The sequence below is a fragment of the Taudactylus pleione genome, unplaced genomic scaffold, assembly GCF_031769625.1.
Source record: "Taudactylus pleione unplaced genomic scaffold, aTauple2 ptg000322l, whole genome shotgun sequence".
Taxonomy (NCBI): Eukaryota; Metazoa; Chordata; class Amphibia; order Anura; family Myobatrachidae; genus Taudactylus; species Taudactylus pleione.
In genome coordinates, this window is record NW_028284723.1 from 1,262,154 (window position 1) to 1,286,740 (window position 24,587).

At 43.5% G+C, this 24,587-nt stretch overlaps 1 protein-coding gene across 2 annotated transcripts in view; it reads left to right on the forward strand.

Moving 5' to 3' along the window:
* The window catches only part of TTC12 (tetratricopeptide repeat domain 12), a 149,784-nt gene that overhangs the window by 121,772 nt on the left and 3,425 nt on the right, over nt 1-24,587 (forward strand). For both annotated transcript variants that reach the window (XM_088443011.1, XM_088443010.1), the window contains one exon: nt 16,555-16,654. In XM_088443011.1, coding sequence (XP_088299137.1) covers nt 16,555-16,654 — 100 coding nt within the window. The remainder of the gene's footprint in view (nt 1-16,554; nt 16,655-24,587) is intronic.

Consider the following 24,587-nt stretch of genomic DNA (forward strand, 5'->3'; position numbering starts at 1 on the left):
ACCCCAAAACGATGATATTGGAATACATCACCTTTTTGCATCCAACAGCCTCTGAGTGCCAGCTCTTTAGAAAAAAAAAAAAAAATATATATATATATATATATATATATATATTATAGATGAGCGGGAACCGGACCTACCCGAACTTCGTTATCTGGGCCCGCCTGACTCGAATCCCAAAATGAGGCAAAACGACATCCTCCTGCTGTAGGTCATCGGCGCCATTTCACTCTTGCTGTGGAGAGTGTAGTGAACGGACATCCGTGGGTGCTGTGTCTGTCCAGGGGTGCTGTGTCCTGCCAGGTGTGCTCTGTTGTCCATCCAGGGGTGCTCTGTTGTCCATCCAGGGGCTGCTCTGTCCGTCCATCCATGGGCTGCTGTATCCTTCAGGGGTGCTCTGTCCATCCATAAAGAGGCTGCTGTATTGGTCTAGGGTTGCTCTGGGTGCTCTATCCATCCTAAGGGTGTCCAGTGTAAAAAAAAAAAACTAATATAATTAAAAATGATATACAGTATATATATTTTGTACTGTACCCCATTGTATGTAATTATTTTTTTTTTTTACTGTGACGCTGCCGGTCAGACCGCAGTGTAATATTCATACACGTGTAGTGAGTGACGCTGTAAGTGGAAACACAGTGTAATATTCATACACGTATTGTGACACTGTAAGTGGTAGCACAGTGTAATATTCATACACGTATTGTGACACTAAGTGGAAAAGCAGTATAATATATATATAAAAAAATAATGTGACACTAAGTGGAAACGCAGTGTAATATTCATACACATATTGTGACACTGTGTAGAAATGCATTGTAATATTCATACATGTATTGTGACACTGTAAGTGGTAACGCACTGTATTCATAAAAAATTTTGTGACACTATGTGATAGCGCAGTGTATTCATAAAAAATATTGTGACGCTGTAAGTGGAACCGCAGTGTATTATTCATAAAAACATTGTGACACTGTAGGTCATTAATACCGCAGTGTAATATTTAATATTGGTACAAATTGACATGTGTGCTGTACCCCACTTTGTTCGTGTTTGTTGATATGGAGAACAATCAGTTGAGAGTAGAACAAGAACCACATACTAGTGCTGGAGCTGCTGCCAGTGCCACCAGTCATGATGATACTAGTATGTCTACGTCATCTATTAAAGCATACAGGGCTTAAGTTAGGGCATCTAAAATCAAAGAAACAATCTTTTACAGTGTTAAGAAAAAAAATTAAAAGGGAAAGTTAGCTGCAGAAAGACATACAATTGGCAATATGCCTTTCACAACACGAAGTGTCAAGGATAGGCTAGGGCATTGGCCTTTATTTATGACTGGTGGTTCTCCTTCTTATGACAATGTAAGCCCTTCTCCCTGTAGACATTTAAAAAAAAATGAAAATCGTTAAGGCACAGGAACCAACTGTGTGCTCAGAAATGCCACAAATCCCTGAGGAGAGTTTAAGTGTGTTGGCGGGTTCCATGTGTGAGCCTGACCTTTCCAATACTGTACTCAAAGAGGAGCCTCCTTCCACCACTTGTGCATCATCTGCAAATGTGGGGATGAGCAGCACAATTGAACATGCTGACATGGAAATCGAGGATGACTCTGGAAGTGTACCAGGATGAGGAGGATATTTGTGTAGCTGACGCTAATAAGGATGTTGATGATGAGGATGTTGTTGATGAGGATGTTGTTTGTGTAAATCAGGCACCAGTGGTAGAAACAGTTGTTTCCCATGATAAGGAAAAGCCCATTGTCATGCCTGAGTATAAGACAAAAAAAATCCACTTCTTATTTGTAGAATTATTTCTACCCAAATCCGGACAATTGTCAAGCCATCTGTACCCTTTGTAAAGCCAGAGTAAGTAGAGGTAGGGACCTTAACCATCTAGGAACCAACCTTATCATCAACCTCCTCCTTAATAATTGGAGGTAGTCCTTCCAAAAAATGTTTTGTAGGGGCCCAAACAAACCAAGGACTTCAGCCACAAAAGTGTCAGTCCTTGTCACTAAAGTGCTTGGATTGTTAAACTGTCCTTTTTAATATCCCACATAAGAGTGGCCCAAGAACAATTCCATCTTTTCTTTACATTTTTCACAATTTGGGGCATTGCCGACTGACCTTTTTATAGTTTATTAAACTGCCATCCTGTCTGCCTCTGCTGTGTGGTAATGTTTCACAGATGTCCTATATTTTTTTAAACTGCCGTGCATTTGTGCCGGTGCCTGTCACTTTAGCCAGCCAGCCTGCTGCAGGCTTTGGCCTATATTTGTGAAAAGTAAAACAATATTGTGAGCTGTGAGGTGGTTAAAAATGCATGAAAATTATTGTTATCGAGGTTAATAATACTGTAGGAACAAAAACAGGCCCAAATTATGTGGTTTTATCTGTTTTTATAATTGTTTTTTTTTTAAATACAGATCCAAAATCTAAACACGCAATGGTGGTTTTGTAAAACCAAATAAAAAATCTTGAAGGAGATACAGATCCAAACCCAAAACACGGGGGTCGGCGCACATCCCTAATATATATATATATATTCTACTTGGATTATTTTACGTGTATAATAAAGAAGTAAGCCAGTATGTTTTGGAGAGTATGGTGGAACCTTTACTTACACAATAGTTGGATGAAGGGTTGCCAGTACAACGCAATAAAAAAGCTACTCTCCATTTACTGTACTTCCTATAAGCACATTGCTCAACTCCTTATAAAACCACCTGTACTTGGTTTTGGAAAAACGCATCTGATTTTCTAAGTGAACACAGCTCTTACTATCTGCTGATGCCCTGCTGTTTTTGAGTGTTATGATCACTTTTGCAGCAATGTTTGTAAACTACGTCCTTGTCCTGCATTGTTTTGTACTGTAAGTCGCTATTGTCAGTTTTGGATTATTTTTTGAACCCGGGGTGGATGCAGGAGGAGAAACTGGAACAAGTTTGCAGTATTGAAATGTAGCAGGTTCATTAGGAGTATTATAATTCATGAAATGGTAATGGATATATAAACTGGCAGAAATAAACAAGTCCAAGTGATGTGTGGCAGGAAAACAAAGTCCAATAAATGAGGCTGGGAACTGATATGTTCTGGGTTGTTTGTGGACCCGGGGTGGTAGCAGGAGCAATCACAGAAGCGGATTTGAAAATAAAACTAGGATTTTTAATAAGTGCTTGAGTAGACATATAATGTGGCAGTAAACAAAAGTCCAGGAATATATAAATGTGCACAAGAGTTCTGTGGTGGGAGTAATGGGTTAATGTCCAAGAAAAGCAATTAGAGCTGTACAGGTAGTGAAACTGAAAATAATCAAGCCAGGTATGCAGGTAGTGAACTGAAGCAATGAGCAGGATGTCAGCAGGCTCAGGCACTCAGGTATGGGCAAGGGTGATGGAGGAAGCGGGATAGTCTAGTGGGAGCTAGGAGCTGACAGGCAGACTGGCAGACAGCGAATTCACAGGAACAGGATAAGCACAGAGAAGTCCCTCTCAGCTAGGCACTGGCAAAGAAGGAAGGCACTGACCCTTCCTAAATACTCCATGCCGTGCTGTTACTGGCCGGAGGGAACATGTGACTCACCAGGATTGGCCAGCCGCATCACATGGCCAGAAGGCAAGATGGCGGCACCCATGCCAAACGGAATGGAGACGCCACCAGGCCTTACCAGCGCAGAGTGACAACAGGCCCGCACAACAATGCGCGCAGCCAAAGCCCCCTGCCAGACACCAGCTCCGCCACCAGACAGCCCATGCCACAATGACCTCACAGGTAACACTCGCCTAGCGCTATGCTGAAATACCCTGGCCGTGACAGTACCCCCCCCTTTTGGGGTGGCCTCAGGACACTCACCAGGCTTCTCCGGATGGGCAGAATGGAATCTCCTGATGAGCGTGGACATGACGAGCATCGGTCCAGCAACATTCCTCTGGACCGTAACCTTTCCAGTCCAGCAAATACTGTAGATGACCTCTGCGTAGACAAGAGTCCAAGATCTGGGCGACCTCGACCTCAACTCCTCTCTCCGTCTGGACTCGAGGAGAAGCAGGTAGAGCATTATGGAACTTATTCAGGACCAGGGGCTTTAATAAGGAAATATGGAAGGAATTAGGGATTTTTAGGTACGGGGGTAACTGTAGACGATAGGCCACTGGATTAATGACTTCTGTTATGGAGAAGGGACCAATGAAGCGTGGTGCAAATTTCATAGAAGGAACCCTCAGACGAAGATTCCGGGTGGACAACCAGACCTGGCTTCCAACTTGCATGCGTGGAACTATTCTACGCTTTCTATCGGCCTGGGTCTTATAGCGAGAGGATGCCTTCAACAAATCAGACCGTACTTGAGTCCAGATGGCAGTAAAATTCCGCACCGTGTCCTCCACGGCCGGATCATCGAAAACAGGCAGGCTTCGGAATTCGGGAACACGAGGATGAAGGCCATATACAACCTGAAATGGCATTTGGTTAGTTGACGAGTGGTAGGAAGCATTATGTGCAAACTCAGCCCACGGCAGCAAGCCAGCCCAATTGTCCTGGGAAGATGACATAAAAATTCTTAAGAAAGTCTCTAGATCTTGATTAACTCTCTCGGTGGAGCCGTTGCTTTGCGGATGGTAGGCCGTGGAAAAGTTTAACTTCACTTGAAGAACAGAACACAAAGCCCTCCAGAATTTTGCAGTAAACTACACACCATGGTCAGAGTCAATTTCATCAGGAAGGCCATGTAGATGAAATATGTGTTGGACAAACAACTGTGCCAGGTCAGGGGCAGAAGGTAACTTCTTCAACGGTATATAGTGGACCTTCTTAGAGAATCGGTCTATTACAACCCAGATAGTGTTGAAACCTTGAGAGACTGGCAGGTCTGTGACGAAATCCATGGAGAGATGCGTCCATGGACGTGATGGAGTAGGTAATGGAAGCAATTCCCCAGCTGGAGCTTGTCGTGATGATTTATGCTGGGCACAGGAGGAGCAGGAAGAGATGAACTCCATTATATCGGCCTTCATAGAAGGCCACCAATAGTGTCTTTTCAGGAACTCCAAGGTCTTCCGAGTGTCTGAGTGCCCTGCGAAGCGAGAGGAATGTGCCCAAGTGAGAAGCTGCTTCCTTAATTCCGGGGCCACAAAAGATTTTCCCGTATGAGGCTGAACTTGTAATGCGGCGAAAACTCTTGATTCCAAGACAGGTATTGCTTTGATTTTCAGACTGATCATCACAGAGGAGAGATCTCGATAGGGCATCAGCATTCTGATTAAGTGCTCCAGACCGAAAGGTCAGGGTGAACTGAAAGCTGGCAAAGAATATTGCCCAGCGGGCCAAACGAGGACTCACACATTGGAGGTTTTTGAGAAATAGGAGATTTCTATGGTCCATAAATACAGTAAATGGAAACTTGGCGCCTTCTAGCAAATATCTCCATTCCTTCAACGCCAATTTTACAGCTAGTAGTTCTTGCTCACCTATGGCGTAGTTCCTTTCGGCAGGTGAGAATTTTTTAGAAAAGAACCCACACGGATGGACTCGGTTGTCCTCATAACGTTGAGACAAGACTGCCACAGCTTCAGATGATGCATCTACTTCCAACAAAAATGGCCTGTCCAGATCTGGTTGTAGAAGAACTGGTGCTGAGATAAAGGCCTGTTTTAGAAGATGAAAGGCAGACTCTGCCTCAGGTAACCATTGGGCAGGATTTGCACCTTTGCGGGTCAAGGCTGTAATGGGAGCCAGCAGTGTAGAAAATCCCTTAATGAAGCGTCTATAATAATTGGCGAAGCCCAACAATCTCTGGATGGCTTTCAGTGTCTGAGGTCGGGTCCAATCCAGAATTGCTTGTACCTTCTTGGGGTCCATTTCTAAACTGGAGCCAGATATTACATAGCCGAGAAAAGGTACACTGGGCACTCCAAAGACGCACTTCTCCAGTTTGCAGTAAAGGTGGTTTTCTCTCAAACGGGTCAGAACTTCTTTAACATGTTCTTGATGTTTAGCCACAGAGGGTGAAAAAATCAGTATGTAATCCAGATAGACAACAACCGAAACATATAACAGATCCCGGAAAATCTCATTAACGAAACTTTGAAAGACAGCAGGGGCATTACACAATCCAAAAGGCATTACTAAATATTCTAAATGTCCACCTCTGGTATTAAAAGCGGTCTTCCAATCATCACCAGCTCGGATACGAATGAGGTTGTTTAATCGATACATGGTCTTAGACCACCGTCCTTCTTGCCAACGAAGAAAAACCCAGCTCCGGCAGGTGAAGTAGAGGGGCGAATGAACCCCTTTGCCAGGTTGTCCCGGATGTACTCGATCATGGCTTGAGTCTCAGGCAAGGACAGCGGATAGGTACGACCATGAGGTGGTATCTTTTCAGGTATCAATTCAATTGGACAGTTCCATTCCCAATGAGGGGGTAAGATATTTGCTTGTTGCTCAGAGAACACGTCGGCGAACATCTGATATTCCTTGGGAATGGCAGAAGAAACTAATGGAACTATCTTTCTCACAGGTCGAATTTTTGGAAGACAGGATTTCTGACAGTCCATACCCCATGACAGAATCTGCATAGAACTCCAATCAATCCTGGGATTATGTTGACGTAACCAGGGTAGACCAAGAACAATTTCTTGAGAGGCCTCTGATATCACCAGGAATTTTAAGGACTCAGAATGAAGTGCCCCAATTCGGACCAATACTGGTTGAGTCTCTTTGGTGACTATCCCGTTAGTTAGAGGGCGTCCGTCTATAGAGGTCAGAGAGATGGCATGGTTGAGAGACAAACAAGGAATCTGAAATTAATCTATGAAACTAGACATTATGAAATTTCCGGCTGCTCCCGAGTCAAGTAGAGCAGTAGCAAAGACAGGTTTGGGTTTAAGATCCAAAGCTAGGGTAATCGTGAAATCTTTAATTTTTGGAGACGGGTTCATAACTCCTAACTTGATGTCTCCAGGGTAAGTTAGGATTTGGCATTTCCCGGTTTACGGGGGCAGGAGATCAGCAGGTGACCGGACTCTCCGCAGTACAGACAGAGGTTCTTTTGCATTCTTCTCTGACGTTCTTCTTTGGAGAGGTGTGTATGATTCACCTCCATAGGCTCCTCTTCAGTAGGAGAAGGAATGGGACGGGTAGAAATGGAGGGGGTAAATGACCTTTGCCGGTCAGTTCTCTGTTTTTCAGCCTGACGTTCCCTGAAGCGTAGGTCAACTTTGATACACAACGAAATCATGTCGTTCAGATTAGTAGGAAGCTCTCGAGTGACTAGATCATCCTTTAGTCGGTCTGACAACCCATGCCAGAAGGCCGAGGTGAGGGCTTCCTCATTCCATTTGAGCTTTGATGCTAAAATTTGAAATTGCACGGCATATTGACTGACAGGACGGACCCCTTGTCTCAGTGTCATGATGTTTGATGATGCTGATACAGTACGCCCAGGTTCATCAAAAATCCTCCTGATGGATGACACAAAGCCTGCGTAATTATCCAGCAGCGGATCTGAGCGCTCCCAGAGTGGGGAAGCCCATTCCAAGGCCTGGCCGGATAACAGAGAGACTATATAAGCCACTTTAGTTCTTGCAGTTAGAAAGTTGTCAGGCTGCAGGGTAAAATGTATGTCACACTGATTTAGGAATCCTCTGCAGAGTTTAGGGTTGCCGTCAAATTTACTTGGTAAAGGAAGATGTAAGCGGGGAGATGATCTGCCTCCTGTATTCCCAGACGCTAAAGCGGATGTAGATGCTGGTACTCCAGGGGTAGAAAAGGAAGTTTGCAAACTATCCTGTCGCTTGGACATCGGGAAATTGAGCCATCTGATGCTGCATGTTTTCCAGATTCTCTAAACGACCAGAAATGCACCGGAACAAATCCACTCCTGACTCCTGATCCGTGGCCGGCTCCATGGGGCCAGTGCAAACTGTTATGTTCTGGGTTGTTTGTGGACCCGGGTGGTAGCAGGAGCAATCACAGAAGCGGATTTGAAAATAAAACTAGGATTTTTAATAAGTGCTTGAGTAGACATATAATGTGACAGTAAACAAAAGTCCAGGAATATATAAATGTGCACAAGAGTTCTGTGGTGGGAGTAATGGGTTAATGTCCAAGAAAAGCAATTAGAGCTGTCCAGGTGTGCAGGTAGTGAAACTGAAAATAATCAAGCCAGGTATGCAGGTAGTGAACTGAAAATAATCAAGCCAGGTATGCAGGTAGTGAACTGAAAATAATCAAGCCAGGTATGCAGGTAGTGAACTGAAGCAATGAGCAGGATGTCAGCAGGCTCAGGCACTCAGGTATGGGCAAGGGTGATGGAGGAAGTAGGGTAGTCTAGTGGGAGCTAGGAACTGACAGGCAGACTGGCAGACAGCGAATTCACAGGAACAGGATAAGCACAGAGAAGTCCCTCTCAGCTAGGCTGAGATACACGTTGCACTTGCAAAGAAGGAAGGCACTGACCCTTCCTAAATACCCCATGCCGTGCTGTTACTGGCCGGAGGGAACATGTGACTCACCAGGATTGGCCAGCCGCATCACATGGCCAGAAGGCAAGATGGCGGCGCCCATGCCAAACGGAATGGAGACGCCGCCAGGCCTTACCAGCGCAGAGTGACAACAGGCCCGCACAACAACGTGCGCAGCCAAAGCCCCCCGCCAGACACCAGCTCCGCCACCAGACAGCCCGCGCCACAATGACCTCACAGGTAACACTCGCCTAGCGCCATGCTGAAATACCCTGGCCGTGACAGGAACAAGTGTCAGGCAGAAAAAAAGATAAAGTCCAATGGAGGTGTGTCTGAAGTACTGGAGTGGGTTCTGAGTCCGGAGAGCTGGAGGGTTCACAAACCATGGGGTTAGTAATGGGGTATAGCAGGGTAGATGCGGGTATCTGGGAACAGCCTGTGATGGAGACACAGCAGGAGACGAAACACTGCTGGGGCTGCAAATAACACACCGAGCTAAGGAGCACAGAGAACTCTCACACAGCTTGCGCTGTGTATACGTTGCACTGGCAACTAGAGGGCGTGCTGAACACCCTTAATTACCATGGGAAGGTGCATGATAAGATGCTGAGAGTACACACAAGATGCTCCAACCTGATTGGCCCATTCAGGTCACATACCCAAAACCAAGATGGTGGCGCCCAGTAATTTCCAGCGTGGCAGCACAGCCAGTCTTACCTGTTACCACATGGCTTGTACCCCTCAGACATCCACGCCACCTCATGCCAACCTCCAGACACCAGCACCCCCACCGGTAGGGCCGCGCCAAAGCACCCGCACAGGCAGAGACCGTGACTCACCAGGTACAACAACTCTGGTCGCGACGGCTATTTTGCTTGCTCATCTCTTTATGTACTTTTTGAGGTGCTGCGGAACCTTTGTGGCGCCATATAAATAAAGGATGATAATAATGTGTTCTTTACTGTAAAACACGCACATTGAAATGTCCTTTATACCGACTGTTAAATTTGCGATTTTCAAACTGTGAATGATTTTAACACATTACCTTGTCTGAAACCGCAACATAAACTGTAAAATAAGTTATGCTTTTGCAAAATCAGACTTTAATACATTCTAGCTGCTGTGCCTTCTACCTGCATGAGCACAAAAATCCAAACTGGCTTCTAAAGACTGCATCGGCTGTGCTAGGGCTGGCTAATTAGCAGTGAAATGGCTTCCTATTAGAAGTGCTTTTTGCTAATCACTAATCCGGACTGGCAGTACCAGGGGTAGCCAGTGGGGGTGCTGGATTTTACTGGGGGAGCCTGCAGTGAGCATAGATTTTACCTTGGAGCACCGCAGCCCCAAGGTAAAATCAGCCACTGCATCTTACAATTTAGAGCTTCAGTGATGGTGTACTTGTTAATTTTCCTAACACAGAAGCAAAAAAAAGGAGTTCTGGAGTGAGTGAGTGTTTGCATGTTGGGTGATACATTCACTCAGGTGGTCATGACAAGCTTTTTGGCCTACTAAATGCTTGCAACTATCAGAAAACACTTTGCTTTCAGCCTGTGGATGTGAGTTTATGCTTGCCTTTATTTTTAAAAAACAATTTTGAAAACAATTCTGAACAGAAGGTATTTTGTTAACTGGGCACACAACTGTTTTGTTAACTGGGCACACAACTGTTTTGTTAACTGGGCACAAGACCCAATCATTATTAGAGAAGAGTTTAGTTAGTCCAAGGCGGACTGGCAAAGGTTTTGTTTTATGCTTTGTATTGTTCATCCCGTGTTAGGGAAATCTAAATCTATGACCTTCCATCGCCTTTGAATAAAATTCGCTGTGAGTTAAACGTAATTTTTATAAGCTGCCTGTCTTCCTGTGCACCTGGGGAAAGAAGACTGATTCTCTCATGGCGCACGTTCCTTTGTGACCCTCTAATGATTTTTAGTGTAACTTCATGACATATATAACCATTAGCCACATGTTTGAGAATCACAGATTTATATTAAATTACATTTGCAATCTTAAGTATTTCTAATGGCATTTTACTGAATGTTAATATCCTTCATTTAATTTGGATTTAATAACAATAACAGCAATCAAAACCATTGTAGTAATGACTGTTTAATGGCTTTCCACTTATAATGTCAACAGCATCCTAGTTAAATGGACTTAATCTCCTAAATTAATGCTTCTACATTTAAATTTCGCAAAGGCTCATGTTTTAAATATGTTTCTAAATAATTTATAGGTAAGTTAATTAACTTGTCATGACCAATAGTTAGCTGATGTGAAAAGTACTAATCACATGTTAAGGTTATTGGGCCAGAAAGTTAAGTACTGTTATATGACAGGTTTATTGTATATTAATAGGCTAATGTATCGGAAGCACAAGTTGGATTCAATATGGAAAGGAACAGAAAATTTTGTCTCACATTAAGGGGTCAATTCAATTAGGTGCGAGTTGGGAATGATGTGGGAGAGGTATGTGCAGGTATAAATGAGGTGGGACAGTTATGTGGAGGTGTAAATGATGTGGAAGAGGTATGTGCAGGTGTAAATGAGATGGGAGAGGTATGTGCAGGTGTAAATGAGGTGGGACAGGTATGTGAGGTGTAAATGATGTGGGACAGGTATGTGGAGGTGAAAATTATGTGGGAGAGGTATGTGCAGGTGTAAATGAGGTGGGACAGGTATGTGCAGGTGTAAATGAGATGGGAGAGGTATGTGCAGGTGTAAATGAGGTGGGACAGGTATGTGAGGTGTAAATGATGTGGGACAGGTATGTGGAGGTGAAAATTATGTGGGAGAGGTATGTGCAGGTGTAAATGAGGTGGGACAGGTATGTGCAGGTGTAAATGATGTGGGAGAGGTATGTGCAGGTGTAAATGAGATGGGACAGGTATGTGGAGGTGGAAACGATGTGGAACACATCCTTTCACTCGACCTGTCTCTTCTACTCATTTCCCTTCACCACTATCAGCTCTGTCTGCTTCCCCATCTCTCTTGAATGTTAGTTTTCTTGAGCATGGTCCTCCTGTCTCCTTGTCTGCTTAGAAGGTTTCTTAAACCCCCTAACGGCTGAGGATTGACCCGTGTGTGAATCAGCGATAATAACACATACCTAATTGAAATAAAGACACAGAGACATGTATTTGGCAGAAATTGTTAGCTATTTCATTTAAATAACAAATTAATGAAAGTTACTAAAATCAATTAAATTAATTTAAGTATGGTGGCAAAGATAGAACGGCTAACAACAGCCCAAACCCAACACTATAAACACTCTAACCACAACACATCCACTCAAGCCTTCTACCTTGACTACCCACCCGGTAAGGTGCTGATGCTGCCCCTCGCAGGGTGGTCCAGCAGACATAAAAAGTCAACGAAGGTGAGCGAAACAAAGAGTAAACCAAGATCCACAGCACTAAGAAGTAACCTGATGTTCTTTCCCACCTAAAATAGCCATCGAAGAAATCACCAAACAAAAGAGAAAAGAAATAAAAAATTAGGGAGGGAGGGTGGGAAGACAGGAACAAAAGAGGCTGACCCAGCCTCCAAACAAATCTAATATCACAGCTACACTTACGACCCTAAATCCCATAGGACTCCTATCATCACGATTCCCCACACAGGTCCGCTCCCAGCCTACTAGGTCTAACCCACTCCATTCATATATAGTCATTTATTTTATCTTTTTTCTAGTTGTGTTATGTCTTAAAATATCCATAGCCTGTTCAATAGTGCCGTCGACTAGAAAACCCATAGGATAGGTGCAGAGATCACTTCCATACACTGCACGATGTACAGTATGGAAGTGACCTTCATTTGCTGCCTGGAGTCAGGTGTACAACGATCTGATGAATCTGACAGGTTTGCTAACCAACCAAACCACGGTTTTTCAGCTGTTGTCAGGCTGTGAACAATAATTCAAATGAGTTGTTTGGTCAGCTGGTTAGCAACATTATCGCACAGTGGGCCTGATTCAGTTTTGGGAATAGCGTACGATATTGCAAGTAACTGTGCACCTGGACAAACCATATTGCAATGCAAGGGGTGCAAATATACAGTATAAATGTTATTTGCATGTGGGGTAATTACTGGCTGCTTTTGCATGTAACCCACAAATACTGTACAGCTTTATTTTTACGCTGCAATTTAGATGTCAGTTTGGACACACTCCTGCCAGATCTAAATATCTCTGCACATTTTAAATCTGCCCCACCTGCAGCGCAGCATGGTTTTACCAAGATGCACAGTTACTTGCAATATCGTACTGTGGGCCTGATTCAGTAAGGATCGCTATTGTGATCGCAATAGCGATTACACACAAAGTCTCACTGCAAAGATATGCTAGTGATTGCAATCACAATGCCATACGCAGTCTAACATAAGGACGCCCACTTTACCTTACACACATCCGTAATAATTAGCAAGACTGCGAAACAATTGGTAAGATAGAGTTCCATCGCAGCCTCACTCACACTGCCACACGGTCTGACTTTACTCAGGAATTACTAACTTCATCGCATGCAGTGAAAGCCTAAGCTCACCACCACCAAACGGTACTTCCTGTGAATCACTCTGCGATGGGTCTGCGCAGTCACTGCGATCACAATCCCGATCGCAGTGGAGTCTTCGCGCACTGCGATGCTTACACATGCACAGAACGCAACAATCGGCTGATTGCGTGCGTAATTGCAGTTGCGATCAGTAATGAATCAGGCCCTCTATTCCCTACGCTTAATCTGGCCCTGTGTGTGGCCAGATTTACATAGTTGCTTTATCTTTTATCTCATCTTGTATTATGTTTTAAATTATGCTATTTTTTCTTGTGCCCCTTAAGTACTGTATATGTATTTTGTTCTGTTTATATTTTGGCAATTGTATAGCACTGTAGAATATGTGGCACCCTATAAATAGACTATGATGGTCAGTGAATAATGACAATCACATCTGTTCATTGTTTAACTACACTCATTTTTTGGAATAATGAATGCTGTTATCTTTCATAAGACAAAATAATATTTGAAGAATGTGGGCCACATAAAGACTGTTATTGGCCCATGAGTCATAGGGCTGGCTGATAGGGGTCAGGGATATTATATGAATGGAAGTTGACTCAGAAACATGAATTTAGAACAATTTACAATGGAAGCAATTTGACAGACAGGATTTTAAAATGTTTCTCGCTCAGAATTTCATTTCTGACTTATATAGTAAGCGGTGGAAGAAAAGCTGGGACTGTCGTTACATAAAGCTAACCGATATACAATGGTTATAAGTGTACTTTTTCTGCATCTTTTTCTTATTTAAAGAAATAGCATCTCAGAATATCAAGGGCCAATGTTTTTTTTTTTTTTATTGTAATTATTATTATTAGTTCAGTGTGGATTCCTTCACAGATTGTTACTTGCGTTATGGTGCGTACACATGGTACGAGCAGTCAGCGATAACGATATCACTGCCTGATCTCCCTGCACCTTCGCGATGTGCTGGATGCCCTCTACTGCTTCTCCATGCATACAGCAGAAGCACAGAATCAAGTAAATCTGAATGGACGCCAGTGCGTGCATCTACTATTCTGGGTATGCTCGGTGATAATTAATATTACATTACTGAGCAAATTGCCATTGTACGTTGTATCTGTCTCTTGTTTTTCTTACAGCTTCATTTAAATTTTAATGTTTCTTTAATGCAGATATTTATAAGTCCAATACTCCATGGGAAAATCACAATGCTGATTATTTGCTCATTATTTTTATGTTGTTTTATTTCATACATCAGTTTATTATAGTCACAAATTTGTGAAATACAGTTGTTTGGATAAACCCTAGGGTCAGTTTAATGGACTTTCATATATTTGCAGCACACAAGCTGTATTTTCTGTTGACCCTTACACTAGTATCTTGAAAGAGCACCAAATGTACACAGGGCAGCAGTGCATTCCTACCACGCTGTCCGTCCAGAACTCCCGTTCCTGTAGGTTTGTATTTTTAATTCCGCTTTCACCTATTATTTGGGCTTTTTGGTTTTATGTCACAGTAATTCCAGATATGAATGGTTTCTCCACCCTGTCTTTGCAAATAGAGACATAGGAGATTAGTAAGGATGATGTCTGGTCAGTAAAGTGGAGCATAATTTGACTAGATAAGGAATACAGGGTACAATCATTTGTTTTTCTTATGGCCAGATATCCCCAAGAACCCAATCTGTAAAATATTATAGGTAGGCTTAGGACTTTAGATTTTGGACTTCGGCTAATCTAATGGCTACACTTGTCTGTTTGGTTATATTTAAAAATTTGGCTTATGATACCTATATATCTAAAAGAAGGGTTTCTAGAATACTGGGGACTAAGGGGGGTATACAATTAGTCGCGTGGCTTCCCCTGCGACTAATTTTCGGCAAAAATCCAAGTGGTGCGGGAAAGGCTATTCAATTAAATAGCCATTTTCCCATACTGAAAAATTGGGATTCAGGCAAGGATGCACACTTATTCCATGTAAACTTCTGAATCAATGGGTATTTTCCCCGTGCGTGAACCCAATTTAGTGATTTTTCCATGGACTTTACCTCGCACCTCGATGAGCTGCGAAGTTTAATCCGACTGCGGGGGCTTGCACGTGGGATAATCCCCACTAATTGAGTTGCTCCAGTGGGACAATTAGCCGTGGAGATAAAATACCCCCCTCAGGCTCTTTAGATTCTTCATTCATTTGGCCTCCATTGCTACAATAGGAGGTCTACTCATACAGTAAGTCATGGTTTCCAGGGGGTTCCTGGGCAAATGTCACTTTTTGTTTTCCAGTGTAAAATGGTGTCCATAAGACAAAGGCCCTCATTCAGAGGCGCTCGCAAGAAGCGAGCGCTCGTTCTGAATGAGGGCGGCCGCTTGTATTCTTAAGTGCGGCCTCCTGGTCGCTAGCTAAGCTGTGGGTTGATGGTCGCGATGGTCAAGACCAACTTGACCATCGGGGCTTGCGACAAGACCCTAAGGTTGGGTCTTGGCAACCGCAAGCCCCATGTAGCTTCCTGCTCTGATCGAGCAGGAAGCTCCCCACTGACATCACTGCTGATGTCAGTCCGGCCGCCCACAAAACGGCAGGCATTCCTTAAGGAATGCCTCCATTTGTGAAACCACCCTCCGACACGCCTACAAAACGGGGCGAGCTGTCAATCAACATCGACAGCCGGCCCTTTTGTAGTGAGCTCCACTTGCAGTGCGGCCGCTGCGTGTGCGCAGGGCCTAAACATCGACCCGGTTGCGAGCGCTCAGAGCTTGCGACCGGGTCTAAATGAGGTCCAAAGTGTTTGACTATTTTAAATGATACAGGTAATAAACGCTGCCATATAGTTATGTGAATATGTTAAGGAATGAAACACATTGTGACTTTTTATATTCTATATATCCCAGGACTCAATGTTGTTGTTAATATTTTTATACATTAGTCAAAATTAAGTGGTACACTATTGTTATGTACAGTAGTTATTGTAAATGTTAACACATTGTCTTGGCCCTTTTCTATCATCCGGTACTGGTATGTTATTTACGTGTTGTTTAAATAGCAAATAGACATGCCTTTGTGTATTATGACATCTTCTTTTCACATTTATGTTTATGTGGAGGTGGGCCGTGGGATTAGAAAAAAAAACAAATCGTAATGTAAATCCATTGTGACAAGTGTTTATTTAAGGTACGACATCAGTATTATGAATAGACGCTCATACAATCAAGGCTATATACTGTAGGTTCTCAGGAAAACTTGGTGCCATGGAAACCTACAGTATGTTATAATGCTTGGTGTAATCTCATGCACACAGGTTGTTTTGTTTTAAACATAAACCAAAAACTTTAATTGCACATTTGTCTTCCCATGGTCAACCCCCAGTGAAGTCCCATTTGGGTTTTCATTGCCAGAACAACTTTAACAGTTAACCTAGAAGTGAATATGCCAGATTTTGTTTATTTTCCAATCCAATTGTTTGGACCAGTGCGTGAGACTGTGCATGAGTCTGGGTACAATCACTTGTATTAGCTCTTTTTTTGTTTAGTGTTAAATTTTTTGGCTTTATACTAAACTTTGTTTTCATACATATAGGCAGGTGGACAGTGGACATCATCCTACGCTGTGAAGGCACTAGCTGTGTGTACCAAACAAGATCCCCAGGCACAGAAGGATGTTGTTAAGTATGATAAAAGTAAGTAGCACCAAAATGTGTATGTTTGTATATACTGTACAGTATGTGTGTGTATATAATATATATATATATATATATATATATATATATACAGTAAATTCCAGGTGCGGCACTCAGTGGTCTATTTCAATGAAATTCACAAAACAACCTTTGTGGCAACGTTTCGGGCTTTAATTGCCCGTCTTCAGGCTCCAAATATACAAAAGTGACAATTATACAACAAGTACCTTACTGCATTACACTGTAGCAGGCACCGCGGCACAGCAGCATAAAGAAAGATGGGTGCTTGGCCATTCGTTGGATATATATATATTATCGCTTTGGATAAGTCTCTATGAGCTTGCCACATCTTGCCCCTGGGATTTTTGCCCATTCCTCAAGGCAAAACTGCTCCAGCTCCTTCATGTTGGATGGTTTCCGCTTGTGAACAGCAATCTTCAAGTCTGACCACAGATTCTCAATTGGATTGAGATCTGGGCTTTGACTAGGCCATTCCAACACATTTAAATGTTTCCCCTTAAACCACTCGAGTGTTGCTTTGCAGTATGTTTCAGGTCATTGTCCTGCTGGAAGGTGAACCTCCATCCCAGTCTCAAATCACAGACAGACTGAAACAGGTGTTGCTCAAGAATATACCTGTATTTAGCACCATCCATCTTTCCCTTGACTCGAGTCAGTTTCCCAGTCACTGCTGCTGAAAAACATCCCCACAGCATGATGCTGCCACCACCATGTTTCACTGTGGGGATGGTGTTCTTGGGGTGATGGGATGTGTTGGGTTTGCGCCAGACATAGCGTTTTCCTTGGTGGCCGAAAAGTTACATTTTAGTCTCATCTGACCAGAGCACCTTCCTCCATACATTTGGGGAGTCGCCCACATGCCTTTTGGCAAACTCAAATCATGTCTTTTTATTTTTATCACTAAGTAATGGCTTTTTTCTGGCCACTCTTCCATAAAGCCCAGCTCTATGGAGTGTACGGCTTATTGTGGTCACATGCACAGATACACCAGTCTCTACTGTGGAACTTTGCAGCTCCTTCAGGGTTACCTTTGGTCTCTGTGCTGCCTCTCTGATTAATGCCCTCCTTGCCCGGTCTGTGAGTTTTGGTGGGTGGCCCTCTCTTGGCAGGTTTGTTGTGGTACCATGTTCTTTCCATTTGATGATGGTGGATTTGATGCTGCTCCGGGGAATCATCAAAAATTTTAATATTTTTTTATAACCCAACCCAGAATTGTACTTCTCAACAACTTTGTCCCTGATTTGTTTGGAGAGCTCCTTGGTCTTCATGGTGTGATGCCTCTTGCTTAGTGGTGTTGCAGCCTCTGGGGCCTTTCAGAAAAGGTGTGTTTATACTGACAGATCATGTGACACTTAGATTTCACATAGGTGGACTTCATTTCACTAATTATGTGACTTCTGAAGGTAATTGGTTGCACCTGAACTTTTGAAGGGCTTCATAGCAAAGGGGGTAATTACATATGCATATGCCAATTTTCAGAAATTTATTTAGAAAGATTCTTTTTTATATATATTTTTCTAATTTCACTTCACCAAATTAGACTATTTTGTGCAGATCCATCACATAAAATTCAGATTAAATTTTTTTTTAAAAATTACAGTTTGTAATGTAACAAAAAAGGTAAAAAGCCAAGGGGGGTGAATACTTTTGCAAGGCACTGTATATATCTCGTTCGGAAATCATGCACTGACACAGGCAGTTGTAGAATCAATGTTTTAAGACTTTGTTGTCTCGTCATCAGGATATAAAACATACAAATAAATGTACTAACCTTATAAACCATCACCCACGTGTGCAGCCGGCCTTTCGGGTCCCGCCGAGGACGCCCACTAGTGACGTCACTGTGCTGTTCCTGTCGGCCCAGCTGTATTCATATGCAATGAATTAAGTACAATGTTGCACAATATATAGTAGTTACAAAAAGTGAAAATACAGATATAAAGTTACAATCCCCACCAGGGGCGTTTCTAGAGAGGAGGGGGCCCGTGTGCAGTCTCCGACACGGGCCCCCTCCTCTCCGCCCGGTGGCCGGCAGCGCACTGAGCTGAGCTGTGCGCTGCCAGCGCCGGAGTTATAGACACTAGAGTGTGCCCAGAGTCTATAATATATGCACAGGTCACCGGGAAAATGGGCGCGGCGGCAATTTTCCCAGTACAGTGCATGCGTAAACGACGGGAAAATGGTAGCCGTGGCCATTTTCCAGTCGTTTTACAGCGCTGGACCCCCGCGCCGACGTGGGACTCCGGGAGGTAAATAATATTATGGGTGCAGGGTGTGCGGTGTGGGGCCCCCTGTACCCAGGGGCCCGTGTTCCCTGCACACCGTGCACCCATTATAGATACGCCCCTGGTCCCCACATAAACAATAAGAGACAGAGCGAACCAGCAAATTTAGACTCAGGCATATATACAAAAACAAATATAGCAGCTAGAATCTGGGTATCCCAGTACAGGAATGTCACTCCGGCACCAGCTACAAGACATGTCTGAAACAGTCACAATCAAAATACAGGTATCAATATCACTTCATATTATACACAAAATTAATCACCAATATATATATATCACAGACAATATATGCAGAAGTAGTGCACTTATATGAGACAATTGGCACATGTTTCATTGTAGAAAAAGCCCAGTACCATATAAACTACACCACGGTAATTCTACACATTATTTGCTTTAATCTCATTCAAAAGAAATATGTTTTTCTAAACTAAATGAGGAATACACTAGGCGCGTCATACCTCTAATGTTCTATGAATTTATGTATCTAGACTGCCCATACTACTGGTGTACACAGTATGTGTGGTGGAGGCCCACAAGTGATGCAGGCTGTTCTGAATGTTCCAATGATCTATGTGTATTCTCTATTCTCTATTACCTGAACTAGGCTCATAAGGAGTTCATGGTCACTGATTCCAAACAAGTGCAAAATAGATTCCCAGAATAAATACACAATAAAGTGTGGTCACAATATCTCATGTCCCCTAATGCTGATTCTGAGTTTGCAGCCCATACAGAAGAGGGTTCCAGAAAGGGGTCCCAATGATGATTTGCATTGGGACTCTGTGTTCTTTGCTTTCCTTCTACAATTTTGATTTGTGCATGCAGCTAAGTCTGTGTAAGCAAAGAAGTCAGAGCTCAGGTGGCTTGAAACTAAATATGATTTATTAATACAACCAAACAAATTAAAACAAAACAGGTCAAGAAAGGTTATTGGAACTGCCTAGTGGTTTTACGGCTCTGCCCAGAATCTCTTACCCATAAACCAAAATAAAGCATTCAACCCATGACCTGAAATAACCACACAGAGACAGTGATAGCTTTTATTAATAAATTATAAATATCAAATATGGTGGCATTCTTTTAAAAAACAGCCACTTAAATGCCATCTTCAGATGGTGTTAATTCCCCCAGGCTAAGCTCCAGAATTCTTCACATTGCAGAGCTTGCTTAAATCAGACAGCCTAGCAGCCCCATAGACACCTATGGGGGATGCTTCGAGGTCAGAAATGGAGACTCTGCAGCAGATATTGGAGATATTTCTTGCTGTCCCTCCATGTTAAATCCCAGGGGATATCCCTCTGTATTTGTTATTGAGGGATATTTGAGGTCGCAGCTTGGGATCACCATCACAACTTCAAGGGTCGACCCTTTGGTCAGACTGTGGTAGCTGAAGCCTACCACAGCCTGCCCGCATTCTGACAGACAGGAAGTCTGCGTCCATGGATGCAGACCCTGGCCTTGCCATTCCTGCAAAATGGGGGCAACACTCCGCTATTTCCGGGGACACAGACCGCCCCTGCACCGTCCCACAGTCACCTCTGCCTGTCAATAAGACATAAACGGGGCTGAGTGCAGTCTCACAGAACCTGTTCTGCACATGCACAGATTCCAAATATACAAATAGTTATTGGACCAGTCACAGAAAGACAATGGTTGCTTGGGAGGATATTTGATTATTCACAATATTTGCTTGCACACAAATAGTATGGAAACTAGTAAATTACACTTGCACTAAAGTGCACAAAAATATATATGGATATTCACCAGCATGCAGAATCGAAAAGATTGCCCCTATCCGTACACTTGTTTCAATATCCATTGTTGCTGTTACCCTCTCATGGGTGCACGGTATACAGTGCACACACGCCAATGAGGCCTGGAGGGCCCTGCGTCGTACACCCTGCACCAAAAACCGACCACTCTGCTTAACCTGTGCGTCGACTCCCTGTGCTTGTCGCATGGTGCACCAGCTCTCTATGCTTTTACCATGGTGCACCATCTCCCTATGCTTGTTCTATGGCACCATTCTTCAAGTGATGTATTCAGAAAGATGCACAGGAGCTAAAAAGACTCTGGCACCGTGCTCCATCTTTCCAAATCTATCAACGGAAAGATGGTGCCGAGGGACAAGAATAGGGAGCCAGCCCGACACACCGCACTGGCAGGTACGTTCAAACATGTATGGGGGAGGGTGAGCTTCATGGTGCGGTGGCCGCTGCATATGGGCCCCCAAATGATAATGGCTAGGAGTGTATTAAGTAGAGATGTGCGCCGACCCACGTGTTTTGGTTTTGGATCTGGATCTACCCTGGTTTTGGATCTGGATTTTTTTTGCCAAAACCTCATCTCCGTGTTTTGTTTTCGTGTTTTGGTTTTGGGTCTGGATTTTTTCTTAAAAAATCATAAAAAACAGCTATAATCACATAAAATTGGCCTGTTTTTGTTCCTACAGTATAATTAACCTCAATAACATTTATTTCCAGTAATTTCCAATCAATTTTGACCACCTCACAATATTATTTGCTTCATCTAGTTAAGGCCAAAAGGTTGCATCCAGCTAGCTGGCTGACTAAGCTAAATTGACACAGTGGGCGGCACTAACATGTGGCAGTTCAGCTTCTAATTTCCAACACGGATACAGTGTGTTATACAGTATGGGTTGGATACACCAATAGTGCACTTACTATGACAGCAGTGTCGGCAGAGCAGGGTTGCTGACGGTGTCCTCAGTACATGGAATGGCAGTGCTGCGGTGCTGGCAGTGTCCTCAGTGAAGGGTACTGGTGATGTTGGCAGTGCGGGGGTGCCAGCAATGTCTTTAGTGCAGGTTTGCTGGTTGTGTCGGCAGTGCGGGCGTGCCAGCGGTGTCTTGAGTGCAGATTTGCTGGCTGTGTTGGCAGTGCGGGGGTGCCAGTGGTGTCTTTAGTGCAGGTTTGCTGGCTGTGTTGGCAGTGCGGGGGTGCCAGTGGTATCCTCAGTGCAGGTTTGCTGACTGTGTCGGCAGTGCAGGGGTGCTGGTGGTGTCCTCAGTGTGGGAGTGCCGGCAGTGTGGGGGTCGCTGACAGTGTCCTCAGTACGTTGGGTAGCAGTGCAGGAGTGTCGGCAGTGGTGGTGTCGGCAGCGGGGGGTGCTGGCGGTGTCAGGCGGCGGGGGATGATGGGCGCCATCTACTTTTCTTTTGTGCTGTTTTCAAAGGGCTTAACGCTGATTGGCTGAGAGCCGTGACAGATGGCTCTCTCAGCCAATCAGCGTTAAGACCGCTGAAAACAAAACCACTCGACAGAGGGGTCGCGAGGTTTTGCCTCGGGTCAGGGATCCGGGGCAGGCAGGGAGATCTGAGCTGTGCTCGGATCGCCCCGGATCCCCCAAGGGTTCGGATGTCTTAGATCCGAACCCACTCATCTCTAGTATCAGCGTGCACTTGCATCTGTTGAGCTGCAAGTGGAGTTGCAAATAGGATGCGTATAGATGTGTATGCTCAGCTATGGAGTATGCATTGTGCAAGAATCAGAATATCTGTCTGCAAAAGGACTTGCGTGCAATTCTATATATGTATATCCTAATGGGCTTCTAGGTTCCACATGTCATCTATATTACCAATATAGTTTCACAACCGGTTTTATCAAAAGTCCAATGTTAATCTTAACAAGAGGTCACTTACAGAGTATCACATCAATTGGTATAGGATCATCCTTAGTAATTTCTGGGTATATTAATATTTGTTGCAATGTAACTACAGCAGGTTAATCTCCATCTCCTTGTTCAACAGATCTGAGGTCAGACTCAGCATTAGCACCCAGCTTCTGTAACGGAAAGAAACCGTTATTGGTGATCACTGATCTGTGGAGATTATTACACACACTGTACAACATTACCTAATCATCGCAACCTAATGTGATATCCTCAGTCACATCTTAGATAGAGATTAGTTTTTTCTACACGTGAGACTATATTGCTTTCATATGTGACTAGTAAATAAATGGATCCGGCATCTACCAGGTCACCTCAGTCGCTCTGCCCCCGATGCAGCTCCCTGTCCTTGCCCACTCTCATCCCTGCCCACTCTCATCCCCGCACCCTCCCTACCCATTATACTAACCACCTCTGTTCTCTTCTCTATATGGATACCTAATTAAAACCTCTATGCAATCCTGTCTACACCTTCTAAAATCCTGCCTCTACCTTCTAAAATTGTCGCTATTTATCGTAATGAGTCGCACAAGAAATAAATGCCTTCAGACTTTGAATGTGGTTCCAAAGCACAAAAAGTTATTGTTCAATATAAAAACAGATGGTTACATGCTGTGATCTAAAGACAATTAGCGCAAATAAACATACAGACCCAAGATACAGTTGTTATATACGCACGCGCTCTGGGCCCAGATACCAGTATCAGCACTAGAAACCTCCGTCAACAGCACAGCAAGACTGGGGTCAGAGAGCGCACATATATACTCTTACAGGGATAGGCAATACAATAGACAAGTTTGACATGATTCCATTGGTTCTTCTTAAAGGTGCTTCTGTTACAGGATAGATCATAGGTAAATTCAAATGGACACAAACAGCCTCTAACAACCCTTTGTGTCCTTTTTTCCGCTGCATGCTAATCTAAGCTGCTAACATTACAGAGTACATTTTAATGTTTTAACTCTGTATAGTCCATAGTTTGCAGACGCATGTTGCGATCTTCTCACCAATGATACCGGAAATTTATGGAGACACAGTGGATCAGTACAACACCAAACACGGTCTGCTTACCATGTACTAAACCTTAGATATCAAATAACCTTATTACACAACATTAATAATTACTGCATAAACCTTGGATATTACACTTTAATGCTAGGGAAACTTTTATGTACGTGTGCAGTGTGTAAGTATTGGGGAATTGGGAAAAGACACTAGTTAGCGTTGTGCGACTGTGTTTTGTGGAGTACACCATGGTACGTGTTTTTCAGGGATAATCATTTTATATGTTTTGATGACTGTCTGTATTTGTATGGTGAGGACTTTTAACTTCTTTCTATTGCGTGGGAATCGCACGACGCTAAGTAATAGCATCGCCGTATGCACTTATAATAGCGAGTTTCACTAAAATGGTGCTGGGCGGTCAGTCGCAAAATGGCATCTCATTGCCATTCGCAAAATGGCGTCGCGCCGATCTAATTTTACACCGATCCTGTCTCAGCCAATTATCCGGCTTCGACATCTACCATCAGTGGGGGCTGCGCGTGTCTGAGTACGTGGTGCACCTAACGTGCACCACGTACTCAGTGAGAGCTGGGGTACGTACTGTGCATGTTAGGTTTGACATGCACCTTAACCAAAGTCGCAATAGGTCATCAAGCAAACGTGTGGGACAACCTTATTCAGATCAGGGTCCGATTTTATAATAATAGATTTAACTCCCGGAACGCAGATTGTCATCAGGATTTATACAAATTATTAATTCTGCATCCAAGCTCTCTACTTGGGGGTTTTATTAGTGACTTGAGGTTGGATTTATATGGAGAAAAAGCTGCGTAATCTGTTTTGGGTATTTTAACATAATCTGTGTGGATAGTATTAAACTGATCTACTTGATACAGTGTTTTCATTAAAAATGAATGGTGGCATTATTT